The 24196-nt window shown below is 36.5% G+C and overlaps 1 protein-coding gene and 1 long non-coding RNA gene across 2 annotated transcripts; both read left to right on the top strand.

The window, feature by feature from the left end:
* The first annotated feature begins 17592 nt into the window (after positions 1 to 17592).
* On the top strand, positions 17593 to 18196 carry LOC130647898 (uncharacterized). Its single transcript, XR_008982900.1, has 2 exons — positions 17593 to 17773; positions 18007 to 18196. It is a non-coding gene; the product is annotated as an uncharacterized LOC130647898 (long non-coding RNA).
* A 3968-nt stretch (positions 18197 to 22164) lies between these two features.
* Positions 22165 to 24175, top strand: LOC130647563 (uncharacterized). The gene is made up of 2 exons (XM_057453464.1): positions 22165 to 22759; positions 22912 to 24175. Exon 2 carries the CDS (start codon positions 22912 to 22914, stop codon positions 23587 to 23589), a length of 678 nt encoding a protein of 225 aa, XP_057309447.1. The 5' UTR covers positions 22165 to 22759; the 3' UTR covers positions 23590 to 24175.
* Positions 24176 to 24196: the final 21 nt, after the last annotated feature.

Raw genomic sequence — 24196 nt, 5'->3', positions numbered from 1 at the left:
ATCTGATGAGGGCAAGCCTAACAGTGTTTGTTTTGCGGAAATATGGCCTTAATTCTATTGAAGTGCCGCCCTATAATGCCAATCGATGTGGTTGCTCCCAATAATGTCAATTCTTCACAAAACAAAAAATATCTTTTGAGGGCATGCCCAGCAATGTTTGTTTGCTGAAATAGGACGTCAATTCTATTGACGTTCCGCCTTATACTGCCAATGCATGTGGTTGGTCCCCATTATTGTCAATATTTTACACAATCACAAAGTATCTGATGAGGGCATGCCTAACAGTTTTGTTTGCGGAAATATGGCCTTAATTCTATTGAAGTGCCGCCTTATAATGCGAATTCATGTGGTTGGTCCCATTATTCTCATTTTTTCACACAATCACAAAGTGTCTTTTAAGAGCATGCCTAACAGTGTTTTTTTACGGAAATATGTCCTCAATTCTATTGAAGTTCCGCCCTATAATGCAAATCCATGTGGTTGATCTCATTACTGTCAATTTTTTACACAATCACAAAGTGTCTTTTGAGAGCATGCCTAACAGTGTTGTTTTTCGGAAATATGGCCTCAATTCTATTGAAGTTCCGCCCTATAATGCCAATCCATGTGGTGGATCTCATTACTGTCAATTTTTTACACAATTACAAAGTATCTGATGAGAGCATGCCTAACAGTGTTTGTTTGTGGAAATATGGCCTCAATTCTAATGAATTGCCGCCCTATAATGCCAATCCATGTGGTTGGTCCCATTACTGTCAATTTTTCACACAAACGAAGAATATCTTTTGAGGGCATGCCTAACAGTGCTTTTTTTCGATAATATCACCTCAATTCTATTGAAGTGCCGCCCTATAATGCCAATTCATGTGACTGGTCCCATTATTGTCAATTTTTTACACAATCACAAAGTACCTGATGAGGACATGCCTAACAGTGTTTGTTTGCGGAAATATGGCGTTAATTCTATTGAAGTGCCGCCCTATAAAGCCAATTCATGTGACTGGTCCCATTATTGTCAATTTTTTACACAATCACAAAGTACCTGATGAGGACATGCCTAACAGTGTTTGTTTGCGGAAATATGGCCTTAATTCTATTGAAGTGCCGCCCCATAATTCCAAACATGTGGTTAGTCACATTAATGTCAATTCTTCACACAAACAAAAAATATCTTTTGAGGGCATGCCTAGCAATGTTTGTTTGCTGAAATATGACCTCAATTCTATTGACGTTCCGCCTTATAATGCCAATCCATGTGGTTTGTCCCCATTATTGTCAATTTTTTACACAATCACAAAGTATCTGATAAGATACACAATCACAAAGTATCTGATGAGGGCATGCCTAACAGTTTTGTTTGCGGAAATATGGCCTTAATTCTATTGAAGTGCCGCCCTATAATTCCGATCCATGTGGTTGGTCCCATTATTGTCAATTTTTTACACAATCACAAAGTGTCTTTTGAGAGCGTGCCTAACAGTGTTTGTTTGCGGAAATATGACCTTAATTCTATTGAACAGCCGCCCTATCATGCCAATCCATGAGGTTGGTCCCATTATTGTAAATTTTTTACACAATCAAAAAGTACCTGATGAGGGCATGCCTAACGGTGTCTTTTTTCGGAAGTATGACCTCAATTCTATTGAAGTGCCGCCCTATAATGCCAATTCATGTGGTTGGTCCCATTATTCTCAATTTTTCACACAATCACAAAGTGTCTTTTGAGAGCATGCGTAACAGTGTTTTTTTTCGGAAATATGGCCTTAATTCTATTGAAGTGCCGCCCCATAATTCCAATCCATGTGGTTAGTCACATTAATGTCAATTCCTCACTCAAACAAAAAGTATCTTTTGAGGGCATGCCCAGCAGTGTTTGTTTGCTGAAATAGGACCTCAATTCTATTGACGTTCCGCCCTATACTGCCAATCCATGTGGTTGGTCCCCATTATTGTCAATTTTTTACACAATCACAAAGTATCTGATAAGATACACAATCACAAAGCATCTGATGAGAGCATGCCTAACAGTTTTGTTTGCGGAAATATAGCCTTAATTCTATTGAAGTGCCACCCTATAATGCCAATTCATGTGGTTGGTCCCATTATTCTCAATTTTTCACAGAATCACAAAGTGTCTTTTGAGAGCAAGCCAAACAGTGTTTTTTTTCGGAAATGTGGCCTCAATTTTATTGAAGTTCCGCCCTATACTGCCAATTCATGTGGTAGGTCTCATTACTGTCAATTTTTTACACAATCACAAAGCATCTGATGAGAGCATGCCTAACAGTGTTTGTTTGCGGAAATATGACCTCAATTCTATTGAAGTGCCGCCCTATAATCCCAATTCATGTGGTTGGTCCCATTATTTCCATATTTTACACAATCACAAAGTATCTGATGAGGGCATGGCTAACAGTTTTTTTTTTTTTTTGGAAATATGACCTCAATTCTATTTAAGGCCGCGCTATAATGCCAATTTATGTGACTGGACCCATTATTGCCACTCTTTTCACAATCACAAAGTATCTTTTGAAAGCATGCCTAAAAGTGTTTGTTTGTGGAAATATGACCTCAATTCTATTGAAGTGCCGCCCTATAATTCCGATCCATGTGGTTGGTCGCATTATTGTCAATTTTTTACACAATCACAAAGTGTCTTTTGAGAGCGTGCCTAACAGTGTTTGTTTGCGGAAATATGACCTTAATTCTATTGAACAGCCGCCTTATAATGCCAATTCATGTGGTTGGTGCCATTATTTCCATTTTTTACACAATCACAAAGTATCTGATGAGGGCATGCCTAACAGTTTTGTTTTTTTTTGGAAATATGACATCAATTCTATTGAAGTGCCGCCTTATAATGCCGATTCATGTGACTGGACCCATTATTGCCATTTTTTACACAATCATAAAGTATCTTTTGAGAGCATGCGTAACAGTGATTGTTTTGCGGAAATATGGCCTTAATTCTATTGAAGTGCCGCCCTATAATGCCAAACCATGAGGTTGGTCCTATTATTGTCAATTTTTCACACAATCACAAAGTATCTTTCGAAGGCATACCAACTGTGTCTGTTTGCAGAAATATCGCCTTAATTCTATTGAAGTGCCGCCCTATAATGCCAATCCATGTGGTTGGTCCCATTGTTGTCAATTTTTTACACAATCACAAAGTATCTTTTGAGAGCATGCCTAACAGTGTTTGTTTGTGGAAATATGGCCTTAATTCTATTGAACAACCGCCCTATAATGCCAATCCATGTGGTTGGTCCCATTATTGTCAATTTTTCACACAATCAAAAGCTATCTTTTGAGGGCATGCCTAACAGTGTGTTTTTTCGTAAATATGACCTCAATTCTATTAAAGTGCCGCCCTATAATGCCAATCAATGTGGTTGGTCCCATTATTGTCAATATTTTACACAATCAAAAAGTACCTGATGAGGGCATGCCTAACAGTGTTTGTTTTGCGGAAGTATGACCTCAATTCTATTGAAGTGCCGCCCTATAATGCCAATCAATGTGGTTGGTCCCATTATTGTCAATATTTTACACAATCAAAAAGTACCTGATGAGGGCATGCCTAACAGTGTTTGTTTTGCGGAAGTATGACCTCAATTCTATTGAAGTGCCGCCCTATAATACCAATTTATGTGACTGGACCCATTATTATCAATATTTTACACAATCACAAAGTATCTGATGAGGGCATGCCCAACAGTGTTTGTTATCGAAAATATGGCCGTATTTTTATTGAAGTGGCGCCCTATAATGCCAATTCATGTGGTTGGACCCATTATTGTCCATTTTTTACACAATCAAAAAGTATCTGATGAGGGCATGCCTAACAGTGTTTGTTTTCGGAAATATGACCTCAATTCTTTTGAAGTGCCGCCCTATAATCCCAATCAATGTGGTTGGTCCCATTATTGTCAATTTTTTATACAATCACAAAGTATCTGATGAGGGCAAGCCTAACAGTGTTTGTTTTGCGGAAATATGGCCTTAATTCTATTGAAGTGCCGCCCTATAATGCCAATCGATGTGGTTGCTCCCAATAATGTCAATTCTTCACAAAACAAAAAATATCTTTTGAGGGCATGCCCAGCAATGTTTGTTTGCTGAAATAGGACGTCAATTCTATTGACGTTCCGCCTTATACTGCCAATGCATGTGGTTGGTCCCCATTATTGTCAATATTTTACACAATCACAAAGTATCTGATGAGGGCATGCCTAACAGTTTTGTTTGCGGAAATATGGCCTTAATTCTATTGAAGTGCCGCCTTATAATGCGAATTCATGTGGTTGGTCCCATTATTCTCATTTTTTCACACAATCACAAAGTGTCTTTTAAGAGCATGCCTAACAGTGTTTTTTTACGGAAATATGTCCTCAATTCTATTGAAGTTCCGCCCTATAATGCAAATCCATGTGGTTGATCTCATTACTGTCAATTTTTTACACAATCACAAAGTGTCTTTTGAGAGCATGCCTAACAGTGTTGTTTTTCGGAAATATGGCCTCAATTCTATTGAAGTTCCGCCCTATAATGCCAATCCATGTGGTGGATCTCATTACTGTCAATTTTTTACACAATTACAAAGTATCTGATGAGAGCATGCCTAACAGTGTTTGTTTGTGGAAATATGGCCTCAATTCTAATGAATTGCCGCCCTATAATGCCAATCCATGTGGTTGGTCCCATTACTGTCAATTTTTCACACAAACGAAGAATATCTTTTGAGGGCATGCCTAACAGTGCTTTTTTTCGATAATATCACCTCAATTCTATTGAAGTGCCGCCCTATAATGCCAATTCATGTGACTGGTCCCATTATTGTCAATTTTTTACACAATCACAAAGTACCTGATGAGGACATGCCTAACAGTGTTTGTTTGCGGAAATATGGCGTTAATTCTATTGAAGTTCCGCCCTATAAAGCCAATTCATGTGACTGGTCCCATTATTGTCAATTTTTTACACAATCACAAAGTACCTGATGAGGACATGCCTAACAGTGTTTGTTTGCGGAAATATGGCCTTAATTCTATTGAAGTGCCGCCCCATAATTCCAAACATGTGGTTAGTCACATTAATGTCAATTCTTCACACAAACAAAAAATATCTTTTGAGGGCATGCCTAGCAATGTTTGTTTGCTCAAATATGACCTCAATTCTATTGACGTTCCGCCTTATAATGCCAATCCATGTGGTTTGTCCCATTATTGTAAATTTTTTACACAATCAAAAAGTACCTGATGAGGGCATGCCTAACGGTGTCTTTTTTCGGAAGTATGACCTCAATTCTATTGAAGTGCCGCCCTATAATGCCAATTCATGTGGTTGGTCCCATTATTCTCAATTTTTCACACAATCACAAAGTGTCTTTTGAGAGCATGCGTAACAGTGTTTTTTTTCGGAAATATGGCCTTAATTCTATTGAAGTGCCGCCCCATAATTCCAATCCATGTGGTTAGTCACATTAATGTCAATTCCTCACTCAAACAAAAAGTATCTTTTGAGGGCATGCCCAGCAGTGTTTGTTTGCTGAAATAGGACCTCAATTCTATTGACGTTCCACCCTATACTGCCAATCCATGTGGTTGGTCCCCATTATTGTCAATTTTTTACACAATCACAAAGTATCTGATAAGATACACAATCACAAAGCATCTGATGAGAGCATGCCTAACAGTTTTGTTTGCGGAAATATAGCCTTAATTCTATTGAAGTGCCACCCTATAATGCCAATTCATGTGGTTGGTCCCATTATTCTCAATTTTTCACAGAATCACAAAGTGTCTTTTGAGAGCAAGCCAAACAGTGTTTTTTTTCGGAAATGTGGCCTCAATTTTATTGAAGTTCCGCCCTATACTGCCAATTCATGTGGTAGGTCTCATTACTGTCAATTTTTTACACAATCACAAAGCATCTGATGAGAGCATGCCTAACAGTGTTTGTTTGCGGAAATATGACCTCAATTCTATTGAAGTGCCGCCCTATAATCCCAATTCATGTGGTTGGTCCCATTATTTCCATATTTTACACAATCACAAAGTATCTGATGAGGGCATGGCTAACAGTTTTTTTTTTTTTGGAAATATGACCTCAATTCTATTTAAGGCCGCGCTATAATGCCAATTTATGTGACTGGACCCATTATTGCCACTCTTTTCACAATCACAAAGTATCTTTTGAAAGCATGCCTAAAAGTGTTTGTTTGTGGAAATATGACCTCAATTCTATTGAAGTGCCGCCCTATAATTCCGATCCATGTGGTTGGTCGCATTATTGTCAATTTTTTACACAATCACAAAGTGTCTTTTGAGAGCGTGCCTAACAGTGTTTGTTTGCGGAAATATGACCTTAATTCTATTGAACAGCCGCCTTATAATGCCAATTCATGTGGTTGGTGCCATTATTTCCATTTTTTACACAATCACAAAGTATCTGATGAGGGCATGCCTAACAGTTTTGTTTTTTTTTGGAAATATGACATCAATTCTATTGAAGTGCCGCCTTATAATGCCGATTCATGTGACTGGACCCATTATTGCCATTTTTTACACAATCATAAAGTATCTTTTGAGAGCATGCGTAACAGTGTTTGTTTTGCGGAAATATGGCCTTAATTCTATTGAAGTGCCGCCCTATAATGCCAAACCATGAGGTTGGTCCTATTATTGTCAATTTTTCACACAATCACAAAGTATCTTTCGAAGGCATACCAACTGTGTCTGTTTGCAGAAATATCGCCTTAATTCTATTGAAGTGCCGCCCTATAATGCCAATCCATGTGGTTGGTCCCATTGTTGTCAATTTTTTACACAATCACAAAGTATCCTTTGAGAGCATGCCTAACAGTGTTTGTTTGTGGAAATATGGCCTTAATTCTATTGAACAACCGCCCTATAATGCCAATCCATGTGGTTGGTCCCATTATTGTCAATTTTTCACACAATCAAAAGCTATCTTTTGAGGGCATGCCTAACAGTGTGTTTTTTCGTAAATATGACCTCAATTCTATTGAAGTGCCGCCCTATAATGCCAATCAATGTGGTTGGTCCCATTATTGTCAATATTTTACACAATCAAAAAGTACCTGATGAGGGCATGCCTAACAGTGTTTGTTTTGCGGAAGTATGACCTCAATTCTATTGAAGTGCCGCCCTATAATGCCAATCAATGTGGTTGGTCCCATTATTGTCAATATTTTACACAATCAAAAAGTACCTGATGAGGGCATGCCTAACAGTGTTTGTTTTGCGGAAGTATGACCTCAATTCTATTGAAGTGCCGTCCTAAAATGCCAATTTATGTGACTGGACCCATTATTATCAATATTTTACACAATCACAAAGTATCTGATGAGGGCATGCCCAACAGTGTTTGTTATCGAAAATATGGCCGTATTTTTATTGAAGTGGCGCCCTATAATGCCAATTCATGTGGTTGGACCCATTATTGTCCATTTTTTACACAATCAAAAAGTATCTGATGAGGGCATGCCTAACAGTGTTTGTTTTCGGAAATATGACCTCAATTCTTTTCAAGTGCCGCCCTATAATCCCAATCAATGTGGTTGGTCCCATTATTGTCAATTTTTTATACAATCACAAAGTATCTGATGAGGGCAAGCCTAACAGTGTTTGTTTTGCGGAAATATGGCCTTAATTCTATTGAAGTGCCGCCCTATAATGCCAATCGATGTGGTTGCTCCCAATAATGTCAATTCTTCACAAAACAAAAAATATCTTTTGAGGGCATGCCCAGCAATGTTTGTTTGCTGAAATAGGACGTCAATTCTATTGACGTTCCGCCTTATACTGCCAATGCATGTGGTTGGTCCCCATTATTGTCAATATTTTACACAATCACAAAGTATCTGATGAGGGCATGCCTAACAGTTTTGTTTGCGGAAATATGGCCTTAATTCTATTGAAGTGCCGCCTTATAATGCGAATTCATGTGGTTGGTCCCATTATTCTCATTTTTTCACACAATCACAAAGTGTCTTTTAAGAGCATGCCTAACAGTGTTTTTTTACGGAAATATGTCCTCAATTCTATTGAAGTTCCGCCCTATAATGCAAATCCATGTGGTTGATCTCATTACTGTCAATTTTTTACACAATCACAAAGTGTCTTTTGAGAGCATGCCTAACAGTGTTGTTTTTCGGAAATATGGCCTCAATTCTATTGAAGTTCCGCCCTATAATGCCAATCCATGTGGTGGATCTCATTACTGTCAATTTTTTACACAATCAAAAAGTACCTGATGAGGGCATGCCTAACAGTGTTTGTTTTGCGGAAGTATGACCTCAATTCTATTGAAGTGCTGCCCTATAATGCCAATTTATGTGACTGGACCCATTATTATCAATATTTTACACAATCACAAAGTATCTGATGAGGGCATGCCCAACAGTGTTTGTTATCGAAAATATGGCCGTATTTTTATTGAAGTGGCGCCCTATAATGCCAATTCATGTGGTTGGACCCATTATTGTCCATTTTTTACACAATCACAAAGTATCTGATGAGGGCATGCCTAACAGTTTTGTTTGCGGAAATATGGCCTTAATTCTATTGAAGTGCCGCCCTATAATGCCAATTTATGTGGTTGGTCCCATTATTCTCAATTTTTCACACAATCACAAAGTGTCTTTTGAGGGCAAGCCTAACAGTGTTTGTTTTGCGGAAATATGGCCTTAATTCTATTGAAGTGACGCCCTATAATGCCAATCGATGTGGTTGCTCCCAATAATGTCAATTCTTCACAAAACAAAAAATATCTTTTGAGGGCATGCCCAGCAATGTTTGTTTGCTGAAATAGGACCTCAATTCTATTGACGTTCCGCCTTATACTGTCAATCCATGTGGTTGGTCCCCATTATTGTCAATTTTTTACACAATCACAAAGTATCTGATGAGGGCATGCCTAACAGTTTTGTTAGCGGAAATCTGGCCTTAATTCTATTGAAGTGCCGCCTTATAATGTCAATTCATGTGGTTGGTCCCATTATTCTCACTTTTTCACACAATCACAAAGTGTCTTTTAAGAGCATGCCTAACAGTGTTTTTTTACGAAAATATGGCCTTAATTCTATTGAAGTACCGCCCTATAATGCAAATCCATGTGGTTGATCTCATTACTGTCAATTTTTTACACAATCACAAAGTGTCTTTTGAGAGCATGCCTAACAGTGTTGTTTTTCGGAAATATGGCCTCAATTCTATTGAAGTTCCGCCCTATAATGCCAATCCATGTGGTGGATCTCATTACTGTCAATTTTTTACACAATCACAAAGTATCTGATGAGAGCATGCCTAACAGTGTTTGTTTGTGGAAATATGGCCTCAATTCTAATGAATTGCCGCCCTATAATGCCAATCCATGTGGTTGGTCCCATTATTGTCAATTTTTCACACAAACGAAGAATATCTTTTGAGGGCATGCCTAACAGTGCTTTTTTTCGGTAATATCACCTCAATTCCATTGAAGTGCCGCCCTATAATGCCAATTCATGTGACTGGTCCCATTATTGTCAATTTTTTACACAATCACAAAGTACCTGATGAGGACATGCCTAACAGTGTTTGTTTGCGGAAATATGGCGTTAATTCTATTGAAGTGCCGCCCTACAATGGCAATCCATGAGGTTGGTCCCATTATTGTCAATTTTTTACACAATCAAAGAGTACCTGATGAGGGCATGCCAAACGGTGTTTTTTTTTGGAAGTATGACCCCAATTCTATTGAAGTGCCGCCCTATAAAGCCAATTCATGTGACTGGTCCCATTATTGTCAATTTTTTACACAATCACAAAGTACCTGATGAGCACATGCCTAACAGTGTTTGTTTGCGGAAATATGGCTATAATTCTATTGAAGTGCCGCCCCATAATTCCAAACATGTGGTTAGTCACATTAATGTCAATTCTTCACACAAACAAAAAATATCTTTTGAGGGCCTGCCCAGCAATGTTTGTTTGCTGAAATATGACCTCAATTCTATTGACGTTGCGCCTTATACTGCCAATCCATGTGGTTTGTCCCCATTATTGTCAATTTTTTACACAATCACAAAGTGTCTTTTGAGAGCATGCCTAACAGTGTTGTTTTTCGGAAATATGGCCTCAATTCTATTGAAGTTCCGCCCTATAATGCCAATCCATGTGGTGGATCTCATTACTGTCAATTTTTTACACAATCACAAAGTATCTGATGAGAGCATGCCTAACAGTGTTTGTTTGTGGAAATATGGCCTCAATTCTAATGAATTCCGCCCTATAATGCCAATCAATGTGGTTGGTCCCATTATTGTCAATTTTTTACACAATCAAAAAGTACCTGATGAGGGCATGCCTAACAGTGTTTGTTTTGCGGAAGTATGACCTCAATTCTATTGAAGTGCTGCCCTATAATGCCAATTTATGTGACTGGACCCATTATTATCAATATTTTACACAATCACAAAGTATCTGATGAGGGCATGCCCAACAGTGTTTGTTATCGAAAATATGGCCGTATTTTTATTGAAGTGGCGCCCTATAATGCCAATTCATGTGGTTGGACCCATTATTGTCCATTTTTTACACAATCAAAAAGTATCTGATGAGGGCATGCCTAACAGCTTTGTTTGCGAAAATATGGCCTTAATTCTATTGAAGTGCCGCCCTATAATGCCAATTTATGTGGTTGGTCCCATTATTCTCAATTTTTCACACAATCACAAAGTGTCTTTTGAGGGCAAGCCTAACAGTGTTTGTTTTGCGGAAATATGGCCTTAATTCTATTGAAGTGACGCCCTATAATGCCAATCGATGTGGTTGCTCCCAATAATGTCAATTCTTCACAAAACAAAAAATATCTTTTGAGGGCATGCCCAGCAATGTTTGTTTGCTGAAATAGGACCTCAATTCTATTGACGTTCCGCCTTATACTGTCAATCCATGTGGTTGGTCCCCATTATTGTCAATTTTTTACACAATCACAAAATATCTGATGAGGGCATGCCTAACAGTTTTGTTAGCGGAAATATGGCGTTAATTCTATTGAAGTGCCGCCCTACAATGGCAATCCATGAGGTTGGTGCCATTATTGTCAATTTTTTACACAATCAAAAAGTACCTGATGAGGGCATGCCAAACGGTGTTTTTTTTTGGAAGTATGACCTCAATTCTATTGAAGTGCCGCCCTATAAAGCCAATTCATGTGACTGGTCCCATTATTGTCAATTTTTTACACAATCACAAAGTACCTGATGAGGACATGCCTAACAGTGTTTGTTTGCGGAAATATGGCTTTAATTCTATTGAAGTGCCGCCCTACAATGGCAATCCATTAGGTTGGTCCCATTATTGTCAATTTTTTACACAATCAAAAAGTACCTGATGAGGGCATGCCTAACGGTGTTTTTTTTCGGAAGTGTGACCTCAATTCTATTGCAGTGCCGCCCTATAATGCCAATTCATGTGGTTGGTCCCATTATTCTCAATTTTTCACACAATCACAAAGTGTCTTTTGAGAGCATGCCTAACAGTGTTTTTTTTCGGAAATATGGCCTTAATTCTATTGAAGTGCCGCCCCATAATTCCAATCCATGTGGTTAGTCACATTAATGTCAATTCTTCACACAAACAAAAAATATCTTTTGAGGGCATGCCAAGCATGGTTTGTTTGCTGAAATATGACCTAAATTCTATTGACGTTCCGCCTTATACTGCCAATCCATGTGGTTTGTCCCCATTATTGTCAATTTTTTACACAATCACAAAGTATCTGATGAGGGCATGCCTAACAGTTTTGTTTGCGGAAATATGGCCTCAATTGTGTTGAAGTTCCGCCCTATAATGCCAATCCATGTGGTGGATCTCATTACTGTCAATTTTTTACACAATCACAAAGTATCTTTTGAGAGCATGCGTAACAGTGTTTGTTTTCGGAAATATGATCTCAATTCTATTGAAGTTCCGCCCTATAATGCTAATCCATGTGACTGGACCCATTATTGCCATTTTTTACACAATCACAAAGTATCTTTTGAGAGCATGCCTAACAGTGTTTGTTTGCGGAAATATGGCCTAAATTCTATTGAACAACCGCCCTATAATGCCAATCCATGTGGTTGGTCCCATTACTGTCAATTTTTCACACAAACAAAAGCTATCTTTTGAGGGCATGCCTAACAGTGTGTTTTTTCGTAAATATGACCTCAATTCTATTGAAGGCCGCTCTATAATGCTAATTCATGTGACTGAACCCATTACTGCCACTATTTACACAATCACAAAGTATCTTTTGAGAGCATGCCTAAAAGTGTTTGTTTGTGGAAATATGACCTCAATTCTATTGAAGTGCCGCCCTATAATGCCAATCAATGTGGTTGGTCCCATTATTGTTAATATTTTTTTCACAATCACAAAGTATCTGATGAGGGCATGCCTAACAGTGTTTGTTTTGCGGAAATATGGCTTTGATTCTATTGAAGTGGCGCCCTATAATGCCAATTCATGTAGTTGGACCCATTATTGTCCATTTTTTACACAATCAAAAAGGATCTGATGAGGGCATGCCTAACAGTGTTTGTTTGCGTAAATATGGCCTTAATTCTATTGCAGTGCCGCCCTATAATGACAATCCACGTGGTTGGACCGATTATTGTCAATTTCTTACATAATCACAAAGTATTTGATGAGGGCATGCCTAACAGTTTTTTTTTTTTTTTGGAAATATGACCTCAATTCTATTAAAGTGCCGCCTTATAATGCCGACTCATGTGACTGGACCCATTATTGCCATTTTTTACACAATCACAAAGTATCTTTTGAGAGCATGCGTAACAGTGTTTGTTTTCGGAAATATGACCTCAATTCTAATGAAGTTCCGCCCTATAATGCCAATCCATGTGGTTAGTCCCACTATTGTCAATTATTTACACAATCACAAAGTATCTTTCCAGGGCATACCAACTGTGTCTGTTTGCAGAAATATGGCCTTAATTCTATTGAAGGGCAGCCCCATAATTCCAATCCATGTGGTTGGTCCCATTATTGTCAATTTTTACACAATCACAAAGTATCTTTTGAGAGCATGCCTAACAGTGTTTGTTTGCGGAAATATGGCCTTAATTCTATTGAACAACCGCCCTATAATGCCAATCCATGTGGTTGGTCCCATTATTGTCAATTTTTCACACAAACAAAAGCTATCTTTTGAGGGCATGCCTAACAGTGTGTTTTTTCGTAAATATGACCTCAATTCTATTGAAGTGCCGCCCTATAATGCCAATCCATGTGGTTGTTCCCAATATTGTCCATTTTTTACACAGTCAAAAAGTATCTGATGAGGGCATGCCTAACAGTGTTTGTTTGCGGAAATATAGCCTTAATTCTATTGCAGTGCCGCCTTATAATGCCAATCCATGTGACTGGACCCATTATTGCCATTTTTTACACAATCACAAAGTATCTGACGAGGGCATGCCTAACAGTGTTTGTTTGCGTAAATATGGCCTTAATTCTATTGAAGTGCCGCCCTATAACGCCAATTCATGTGACTGGACCCATTATTGCCATTTTTTACACAATCACAAAGTATCTGATGAGGGCATACCTAACAGTGTTTGTTTTGCGGAAATATAGCCCTAATTCTTTTGTAGTGCCGCCCTAGAATGCCAATTCATGTGACTGACCCATTATTGCCATTTGTTACACAATCACAAAGTATCTTTTGAGAGCATGCCTAAAAGTGTTTGTTTGTGGAAATATGACCTCAATTCTATTGAAGTGCCGCCCTATAATGGCAATCCATGTGGTTGGTCCCATTATTGTCAATTTTTTACACAATCACAAAGTATCTGATGAGGGAATGCCTAACAGTGTTTGTTTTGCGGAAATATGGCCTTAATTCTATTGAAGTGCCGCCCTATAATGCCAATTCATGTGGTTGCTCCCATTATTGACCATTTTTCACACAGTCAAAAAGTATCTGATGAGGGCATGCCTAACAGTGTTTGTTTGCGGAAATGTGACCTCAATTCTATTGAAGTGCCGCCCTATAATGCCAATTCATGTGACTGGACCCATTATTGCCATTTTTTACACAATCACAAAGTATCTTTTGAGAGCATGCCTAAAAGTGTTTGTTTGTGGAAATATGACCTCAATTCTATTGAAGTGCCGCCCTATAATGCCAATCAATGTGGTTGGTCCCATTATTGTTAATTTTTTTTTCACAATCACAAAGTATCTGATGAGGGCATGCCTAACAGTGTTTGTTTTGCGGAAATATGGCTTTGATTCTATTGAAGTGGCGCCCTATAATGCCAATTCATGTAGTTGGACCCATTATTGTCCATTTTTTACACAATCAAAAAGGATCTGATGAGGGCATGCCTAACAGTGTTTGTTTGCGTAAATATGGCCTTAATTCTATTGCAGTGCCGCCCTATAATGACAATCCACGTGGTTGGACCGATTATTGTCAATTTCTTACATAATCACAAAGTATTTGATGAGGGCATGCCTAACAGTTTTTTTTTTTTTTGGAAATATGACCTCAATTCTATTAAAGTGCCGCCTTATAATGCCGACTCATGTGACTGGACCCATTATTGCCATTTTTTACACAATCACAAAGTATCTTTTGAGAGCATGCGTAACAGTGTTTGTTTTCGGAAATATGACCTCAATTCTAATGAAGTTCCGCCCTATAATGCCAATCCATGTGGTTAGTCCCACTATTGTCAATTATTTACACAATCACAAAGTATCTTTCCAGGGCATACCAACTGTGTCTGTTTGCAGAAATATGGCCTTAATTCTATTGAAGGGCAGCCCCATAATTCCAATCCATGTGGTTGGTCCCATTATTGTCAATTTTTACACAATCACAAAGTATCTTTTGAGAGCATGCCTAACAGTGTTTGTTTGCGGAAATATGGCCTTAATTCTATTGAACAACCGCCCTATAATGCCAATCCATGTGGTTGGTCCCATTATTGTCAATTTTTCACACAAACAAAAGCTATCTTTTGAGGGCATGCCTAACAGTGTGTTTTTTCGTAAATATGACCTCAATTCTATTGAAGTGCCGCCCTATAATGCCAATCCATGTGGTTGCTCCCAATATTGTCCATTTTTTACACAGTCAAAAAGTATCTGATGAGGGCATGCCTAACAGTGTTTGTTTGCGGAAATATAGCCTTAATTCTATTGCAGTGCCGCCTTATAATGCCAATCCATGTGACTGGACCCATTATTGCCATTTTTTACACAATCACAAAGTATCTGACGAGGGCATGCCTAACAGTGTTAGTTTGCGTAAATATGGCCTTAATTCTATTGCAGTGCCGCCCTATAACGCCAATTCATGTGACTGGACCCATTATTGCCATTTTTTACACAATCACAAAGTATCTGATGAGGGCATACCTAACAGTGTTTGTTTTGCGGAAATATAGCCCTAATTCTTTTGTAGTGCCGCCCTAGAATGCCAATTCATGTGACTGACCCATTATTGTCAATTTTTTACACAATCACAAAGTATCTGATGAGGGCATGCCTAACAGTGTTTGTTTTGCGGAAATATGGCCTTAATTCTATTGAAGTGCCGCCCTATAATGCCAATTCATGTGGTTGCTCCCATTATTGACCATTTTTCACACAGTCAAAAAGTATCTGATGAGGGCATGCCTAACAGTGTTTGTTTGCGGAAATGTGACCTCAATTCTATTGAAGTGCCGCCCTATAATGCCAATTCATGTGACTGGACCCATTATTGCCATTTTTTACACAATCACAAAGTATCTGATGAGGGCATGCCTAACAGTGTTTTTTTTTCGGAAATATGACCTCAATTCTATTGAAGTGCCGCCCTATAATGCCAATTCATGTGACTGGACCCATTATTGCCATTTTTTACACAATCGCAAAGTATCTAATGAGGGTATGCCTAACAGTGTTTTTTTTCGGAAATATGACCTCAATTCTATTGAAGTTCCGCCCTATAATGCCAATCCATGTGGTTGGTCCCAAATCAATTTTTTACACAATCAAAAAGTATCTGATGAGGGCATGCCTAACAGTTTTTGTTTGTGGAAGTATGGACTTATTTCTATTCGAGTGCCGCCCTATAATGCCCATCCATGTGGTTGGTCCCATTAATGTCAATTTTTTACACAATCAAAAAGTGTCTTTTTAGGGCATGCCCAACGGTGTTTGTTAGCGGAAATATGGCCTGTATACCGCTAGCATGATACCCTATCGCTCCAGATCACAGGGTTGGTGCCACTACTATTGGTTTTTCAGAGAAACATTATGTGATTTTTTGTGTCGTATCCAATAACAATTTCTGCAACTAAAGGACAGTGGATATTCCTTAGCTCATGACATTTTCCCGCAGATCTGATTGTTTCGTGGAGCCGTTGCGCGAACAATTGATTGACCGAAATTACTAAGTTTTAGCGCATTGAGTGCGCGAAATATTTTTTTAAAACGTGCGCGAAAATTAAATTGCGCGAAACTAGAAAAAAAGGGGATTTATAGTTTCGTAGTACTTTTTACCCACACAAAATAAATCACAAAACAAAGAAAAAACCAAAAAACGAAAACCGTCCGGTTTGATCACACATTCGTATTGTACACATACTTTATACTTTAATATTGTATTGATTATGTTTATATGTCTTGTATCTATAGCAATGTTCGTGTTTATATAGACCTGTTTTATAATTTTTATTTTACTTGAAAATGGGTGTATAACATCCGAAACGTCGTATGTTGTTTTAATTTGTGCACATACACATGATGTCCAAGTTTTAACATAAAATATTGTCAATCGAATTTTAAGTCTCATGTAAGAACAACAAGAACTGAAGCGGTTTGAACACTCACACAACACTATGATGATAAATAATAAAAATGTATTTCAAAAGCTAGTTTTTTCTTTTTTGATAGAGAAAAAGAAATTTCGAAACGATTACCTAAAGTATAAGTTTACTAAAAAGGCCAATAAGTACGGCTTACCGTGTTGCTTTGCTAGTGATAACCTATTCGGTTGTAAAAAGGACAAGCTAGCTAGCTAGCTTTCTAAGTCATATTCTATTCTCACTTATGTACCAATAATATTCACGAGAATCACATTTGTTTCACATTTGTTTCACATTTGTTTTACATCTGTTTCTATTATATATATTATTATAAGATATTTGAAATTTAAACCACGATTTTAATGTTCATGGAGAAATATTTATTTTTTGTCAGGAAAAACATGTACCTGTGATTTTTGCATGTACTAATTTTTGGAGTAAAAAAAAGAATACTGTTTTGTAAAACATTATTTCCATAGATAAACTCAATTAAAGATGTTGACATATAGCAAATTTTTGTTAATTTAATTTTAACTAATTTTTATAATTACATATATCATTCACAGAAAATAATATATGTAATTTTTGGACCTGCAAAACTCCATGGAAAAATTGATACCTTAAGGGAACACATTTTGGAAGGGAGAAAATTTAGTGAAAAAAATAATTTAGAGGAATTTAATTCGGCCAATAACGAAAAAACTTTTTTAAAACAATTATGCAAGCATGTTTGTTTCTTTGTAAATCAAGTGAAAACCTTGTTTTTTACATCTAACCATGAACTTAGATAAAAAGAAGGTCACTCGTCGTGTCAATACTAATACTAACATCAAAAGCATTGAAATCCTCTTGTAGAAACACGAAAAAATTGGCGGATGGCGAAAAAAGTTAATTTTGGTAGGAATTTAATTTAGCGGGCGGTAAAAAAAAATTAAGTTAACGGATCTATATGAAAATTAATTTTGTCCGAAATTTAGTTTAGTGGATTTTTGTCAAACCCGCCAATTCGGTCAAATTTTTTTTCGGCAAAGGCGCTTTTGAAATATAAGAAAAAACATTCTAAAAATTTTAATTTGATTTTATTGTATATTTAGAAACGGCACTACATGGTGATGTTTTTTTATTTTTAGATTCCGTACAAAGGAAGTGAGTGATCTGACCTTCTAGTACACGTGATAAAAGAGGAGGATAAACCTTAACGATAATTTTTTATTAGGATTATAATAATTGTTATGTCAAAATTAATATATATGCTGTTATAGAAATGCTGATAAAGTAAAAAGCAAAATTTTTTATTTAAATAAAATAAAGCTGTAAAAATTTTTCATTTATGTTTAAACTGCCTCCCACAAATGCAGCAGCTCCATGCAGCGTTTACTTGGTCTTCAATATATGCATTTTCGTATAATTTTTTATAAGAAACATTTTTGGGTTCATGCTACTATTTTTAAGGCAAGGGAAATACAAAACATAAGCTTTTTTATGATAGCTTGATTGGCCTTTGTTCGCGGTGCGAAATTTTACGATTTTGTCTTTGTCTTTGTAGATGGTAACGCGATAATCTAACAAAATGTGCTTGCTCTAATAGCGCCCTCAGCGTTTGTTATTTTAGAGATTTTTAGGGGGCGTTTATATCAGAGACAGGCGTTAATATAAATAGGAGGAATCATGTAATAAAAAAGCGAGAAAAAAATGCCCCTTTTGGACCAACGAAGGTGGCGTTTATTAGAGATCTGCTGGCGTGATTGAATTTTTCAATACCAGTCGGTGTCCCGTGGAAAAATTCGCGGGTTCACCCGTCTTTTTTATGCTGCATTGCATGCGTCTCGCCACTTACTACCATTTTGCGTGGCAGACTTTAGGTTTTTTTATTTTGCAGACCTTTAATAGAGACTGAGCGTTTGTTAGAGTATCTACAGTTGCACTGCCACATTTTTTAACTGATTGGCGTCATCAGAAAGAAACAAATTTTAAATTTTGCTTGCAACTTGCGAAATGCTTTGCAACCGTTCTTAATTTTTAGTACAACGGTCCCACTTAACTTAATGTAACTTACTAAGGTTAAAAATTAGGGTAATTATTGGGACCACCGATTTTGAAATCTGCGTACAGTTTACTGGATGTGTTTTTGAGAGATATGCCTTGAAAACATCACTGTAGTAATTGTTCAGCGCAGCTTCTATATTTATAGATGGTCCCAACAAACATGGTAAGGGCGATGGTCCCACTATTTGATAGTTTGTACGTAAGTAAGTTAGTTAGTAAGTAAGTAAGTAAGCTCTTCCTCCTCCCCTCCGACTTTAACTATGTTACATTACCGCCAGAGATACGTACAGCATTGCTCTAACTTGCTTACCTCCACACAAGCCGGTTAGCGGTCAGTAGATGGCACCAAATGGGCACTGCATTTAAACACTGAATTTAAAGTGCACCGGAGTGGGGACTCGAACTTGAAACCTTTGATTGCAAGTCGAATGCGCTACCACTACACCATCTTCACATTACAGACTAGTCAAAGTTTATACTACAGTAAAAGGTGTAGCTACCTAACTTCATTTAACATAAGAGAGATTATATAAAAACAGTTACAGCTAACTGAATTTGGCTATATTTACCTTTTTGCCAGTTGCAGGTCAGTAAAAATAATATTGGTGAAGAAAAAAAACAAATGTTGCTGGCTAAAACAAATGTTGCTGGCTAGGTTAAAAAGCTCTTATACCAAACTTAATAAAAAGCCTTAAAACCATTGCTATAAGTATAGCTAGCTTGATTTTGCTCGCTTTAGGATGCCTCTTAAAATCCAATCCGTTTGTAGACAAAATCTTAAAAGTTGTTTGCTTAAGACTAAAAGCTGGCTTGAAAACGTGATAATATACTTATTTGAACATAAAAGACAAATAATACAAAAATGAAAAGCGTAACAGTGATTGGTTATTAGCAAAACTCGAGTCTTATGATTAGTGTACTACAGGCAAGCGAGCAGTCAAAACAAAGCCGGTAAAATGGGATTCTGTCGTGACTCCAAAATAGAGCTGCGCTTACACTGTAAAAATCGGGTGTTGGGGGATTTTAGGAAAACTGCGTGCTATTTTGAACACACAAAATACAAGTAGCTATATCATTAATATAGACACGCACATAATACATAATGAAACAATACACTTTGTAAAGAATTACAGCATTATTTCTACCATGTTCTCATATGCAATTATATTCCCATAATAGACTGCAATAATGTGACCTTGAAAACATGCAACACAATCATAGCTACCCAATCAATATGGAATACCAGATGTTACGAGCGAAAAATGAAAAAAAAAACTTCCTTTTTGAAATTTTTTACGTTTATGTCTAACATTTTGTTGCATGACTTGAAAATGCAAACCAAACAATGTAATAAAGTATAAGAGAACAAAGTTGAGGTCATTGAACTTTTAGAATTTTTCTTTCTCGCTTTGTGTTACTCTATGCTAAACTTTTCGGACAAGTGACAACATTTTTTTAAGGTCCAACGAGTAATTTGTTGGATAAGAATTTAGCCCTGTAAAAATTTTGAGCGACTAAAATATTGGCTGGCATCTTTATAGTTCTTTGCTTTGCAAAACAAACGAGTATATGCGTCCGTCCAAAATATGATAACCAGAGTATGTGCGATCGTCCAAATTATGACAACCGAAATATGTGCGACCATCCAAAATATGATAACCGAAATATGTGCTTCCCTCCAACATATGATAAGGGGAATATGTGCAATCGTCTAAAATATGATAACCGGAGTATGTGCGACAGTCCAAAATATGATAACCGGAGTATTTACCGCGAATGCCAACTTAAGGCCACTTATGAAATTATTTCACAAAAGAAAAAAATTCAAATCATAACCAAAAGTTTGATAACCAACGTTTGTTTCTGCTGTCACGACCTCTTGAGTGTAATTAAAAATTAATGTATTTTTAATAATTTTCTTATCACCATGCTAAGACACTTTCAAAACATTACATTTTAAATTATGATAAAAAACTTCCGTTTTCCGAACTTTCTTAATGTAAAGAAGTGCTGCAATACACGATCATTTTAAAATCATTGGATTTTCATTTTGTTTAAAAATTGTCATTTTTTAAACTATTTGTTAAAAAAAAGGAACGCAATTTTTGTTGATCCACATACGTTAAATAGGTAGGTTAGTTCAACTAAGATTTAATCGAAAATTATCATTCTTCATGTATTCCATATTTTCATCATTCCATCTATCGCTCACACATGATCAATTTCATAATAATAACATCCCTGAATTTCTCTCTTTTCGTTAGGTTTGACGTAAAGGCATATTTAGGGTGTTCAATTAAGAGTCGAAACTTCTGTAGTTGGTATATTTTCCCCAAAAATTGTTCTCAGTTATTACAAGATATACAAAACATTGCTCGCTTATTACTTAAAGATAAATGACAGTATAAGGCTGAAATGTCATTGTAACGAATCACAGGAAAAACATACTTAAATTTTACGTTAACTTTCTTTGGTATATATCCTTTACAATTGTTGTTCTAACAAAGTATACCCGAAATCTAAAAATTAGCTTAGTTTTCAAAATTGCAAATATTAATTCTCTTGAAGAGGCAACAAAGCTGACGGAACATACTTTAGTTTAATTAGCTAGTTGTTAAGTTTTATACAGTACAATATGATTCTTTAAAAAATCGACGTAAAAAATTTTAAATTTCGCCGGACTAAATTTCGCCAATTACATAAATAATAAAAATTGGAGCTCGCAAATAGCAATGTCGGGATTTTTAAGTTTTTGTGAAGTTCGCAAAAACTGAGATTTATTTCACACGAAAATTTGTATCTTTTAGGTATTTCTATACTTTGATAATGTGAGAAAGTGGCTTACAAGTAAACACTCGATAATGAAAGTACGACACTATTCCAAAGAATCAATTACTACCGAAAGGATTCTTTTTTTTTTCTTGCTTATAGCTACTTCAGTTCTATTTTTTTGTTTAACTTTTTTTAAAAAGCTGATAAAATAAAAAATGATATGCTCCTCATTGATGGTCTCACATTGAATGGTACACTTTGCGCAGAAAGCGAAAAAAATTCAAAGATTCTGTGTGATCTTCGCACGAATGTCCTCGATGTATGACGCTGAAAACGAATGGTATGAGTAGGTAAAATAATCAAACCTCATTCAATAAGCCCTTAGACTCCAAAGTTTAATCTTGCTACCCACAGGGCGAGCGGTTTTGGTTACCATTTTGGGAAGGCTAATCTTGCAAGTAAAAATGTACATCATTTCCGTACTAAAAGGGCTAATGCACTTGTGATAAGAAAGATTAAATTTTCCAATTTTTAGGAAAATGTTAGACGCTTTAAATATTTTCAATTTCTGAAACATGCATTATGCCTGTTTTTTAAAACTTAGGTGATAATAGTAGAAATTACGGCCTTATTTCTTCTTGTAATTATCTAAAGAGATGCTTTTTCAAAAGGACTGGAACTGCTATAGAATTATTTGTAGAATTATTTCCGCTTTATAATTGTTTATGGACATTATAATACAATTGGACATTTTCAAACCCGACAAAGCCATAATGAGCAATAAATTTTAATGGTTTAGACTATTTAAAAAAACTAATGTTCCAGGCGTTCTTAAGCTTTGCACGTTTTATCAAGAGTTAAAGTCTAACCCCCGATCATATTTATTTTGTAATAACATTTTTAGAAGAATTCACAGGAATAACACAATGCAGACAGTTTTTAAACGAAAAATTCAGGGTGTAAATAAAACTAAGCATGAAATGTATAAATAGATGAAGTTGAAATCATGCTATCATACGACGAAGCAAAGAAGTGACGAAGAAGTTGAAAGTAAACACATTCAAGGTTAGTGATACATTGGATGATTTTTCTCTTGTTTTTGTCGAACAGAAAAGACATGGTTACTACCAGTACCAGCTACATTAATCAGACAATTCAATTTTGAAATTACTGTATTAATTTTATCTTAGTCATATCTTCATTTTTCTTTTTAATAGATGATGCGTTCAGTATTGGCACTTGGTATCTTCACCCTTGCATTAGTTGCAGGTTACAAGACTGGAGATAGTGGAGATGGTAACATACACATACTAAAAGTTGTTGAAGATGTCTGGTTGGAAACACCAAACCGTAATTACAACTACCACGAGCATTTGATAGTAGGACGTCTGCGACAGTTTAATTTGAAGCGTTCTCTATTAAAATTTGAAGACCTTCCAAAATCAACCTGTCCCGTTAACAAAATCCGATGGGCGAAGATGTACGTGTATTATCTTTTTGCTCATAAAGCAAGCTGGCATTCATATAGAAGTTCTCCTGCGCTCACGCACACCTTAAACGTACATCGTGTGTTGAAACCATGGAAAGAGAGCGAAGCAACAACGACCTATCGTCAACGAAATGTTCGATGGTCTTCTGCTTACTTGAATCTTGGTCGTGATGCTGAGAAGCAACCACAATATCCTCCTACAATGTTATACACTTGGCAACCGGCTTCTTTTATTGAATTTGACGTCACTCGAGCTGTTGTGGCGTGGAGGGCTGGCCAACCCAATTACGGTGTGTTGATGAAGATGGTGAATGAAGCTGAGAATGGAAGAGGCTTAAGGTTTGCAAGTAACAAACACCGAAATAGAAACTTTCATGCGAAAATCCATGTGATGTGCAATTATTAGGACAAAATGTTCATGATACAATATTTTTCGTATTTTCTTCTTTTATGTAATAGAATTTAAATACTCGTTGCATGTTAAAATAAAAGGGTAAGAGGCAATCTGTTTCGAATTAAGAAAAATGCGATTCAACTGCTTTAAGAAAAGAAAATTTGATGTGGTGAAAATTTAGCAAAATTAGAGAATTTTAGCAAAATTCCTGAAACTAAATCTACATAAAAAAATCATTCGCTAAATTAATACACGCTTAATTTTATTCAAATTTTATTAAAGCATATTGAAGCACATGAATTTTTCCCTGGTGCGTCTTTTTCTTCTCACTACTCTCACTACTCTCAACTACTCTCACTGCGACACTTACTACATCAGTCATATCAGATTTTCTAATGGTTTATAGAGACGAACTTTTAAATACCGCATCATTCATAAATAATGTTTGTCTTTTGATCTGCATCATTATTTTTATAACTATGACGTTAATGTATTTGTATAAGCGTATAAATTCTTCAACTATAACCTGTTTTAATGGTGATGTTCAGAGGGAATAGCACAATTTTGAACTGAAAATCTCACTTCGTTACACCCTTAAACAACAATGGACTGGTTTAGA

Source organism: Hydractinia symbiolongicarpus, chromosome 6, assembly GCF_029227915.1.
Source record: "Hydractinia symbiolongicarpus strain clone_291-10 chromosome 6, HSymV2.1, whole genome shotgun sequence".
Lineage (NCBI taxonomy): Eukaryota > Metazoa > Cnidaria > Hydrozoa > Anthoathecata > Hydractiniidae > Hydractinia > Hydractinia symbiolongicarpus.
The sequence above is the reverse complement of the archived record's forward strand: the minus strand, read 5'-3'. Positions and strand labels throughout refer to the sequence as shown.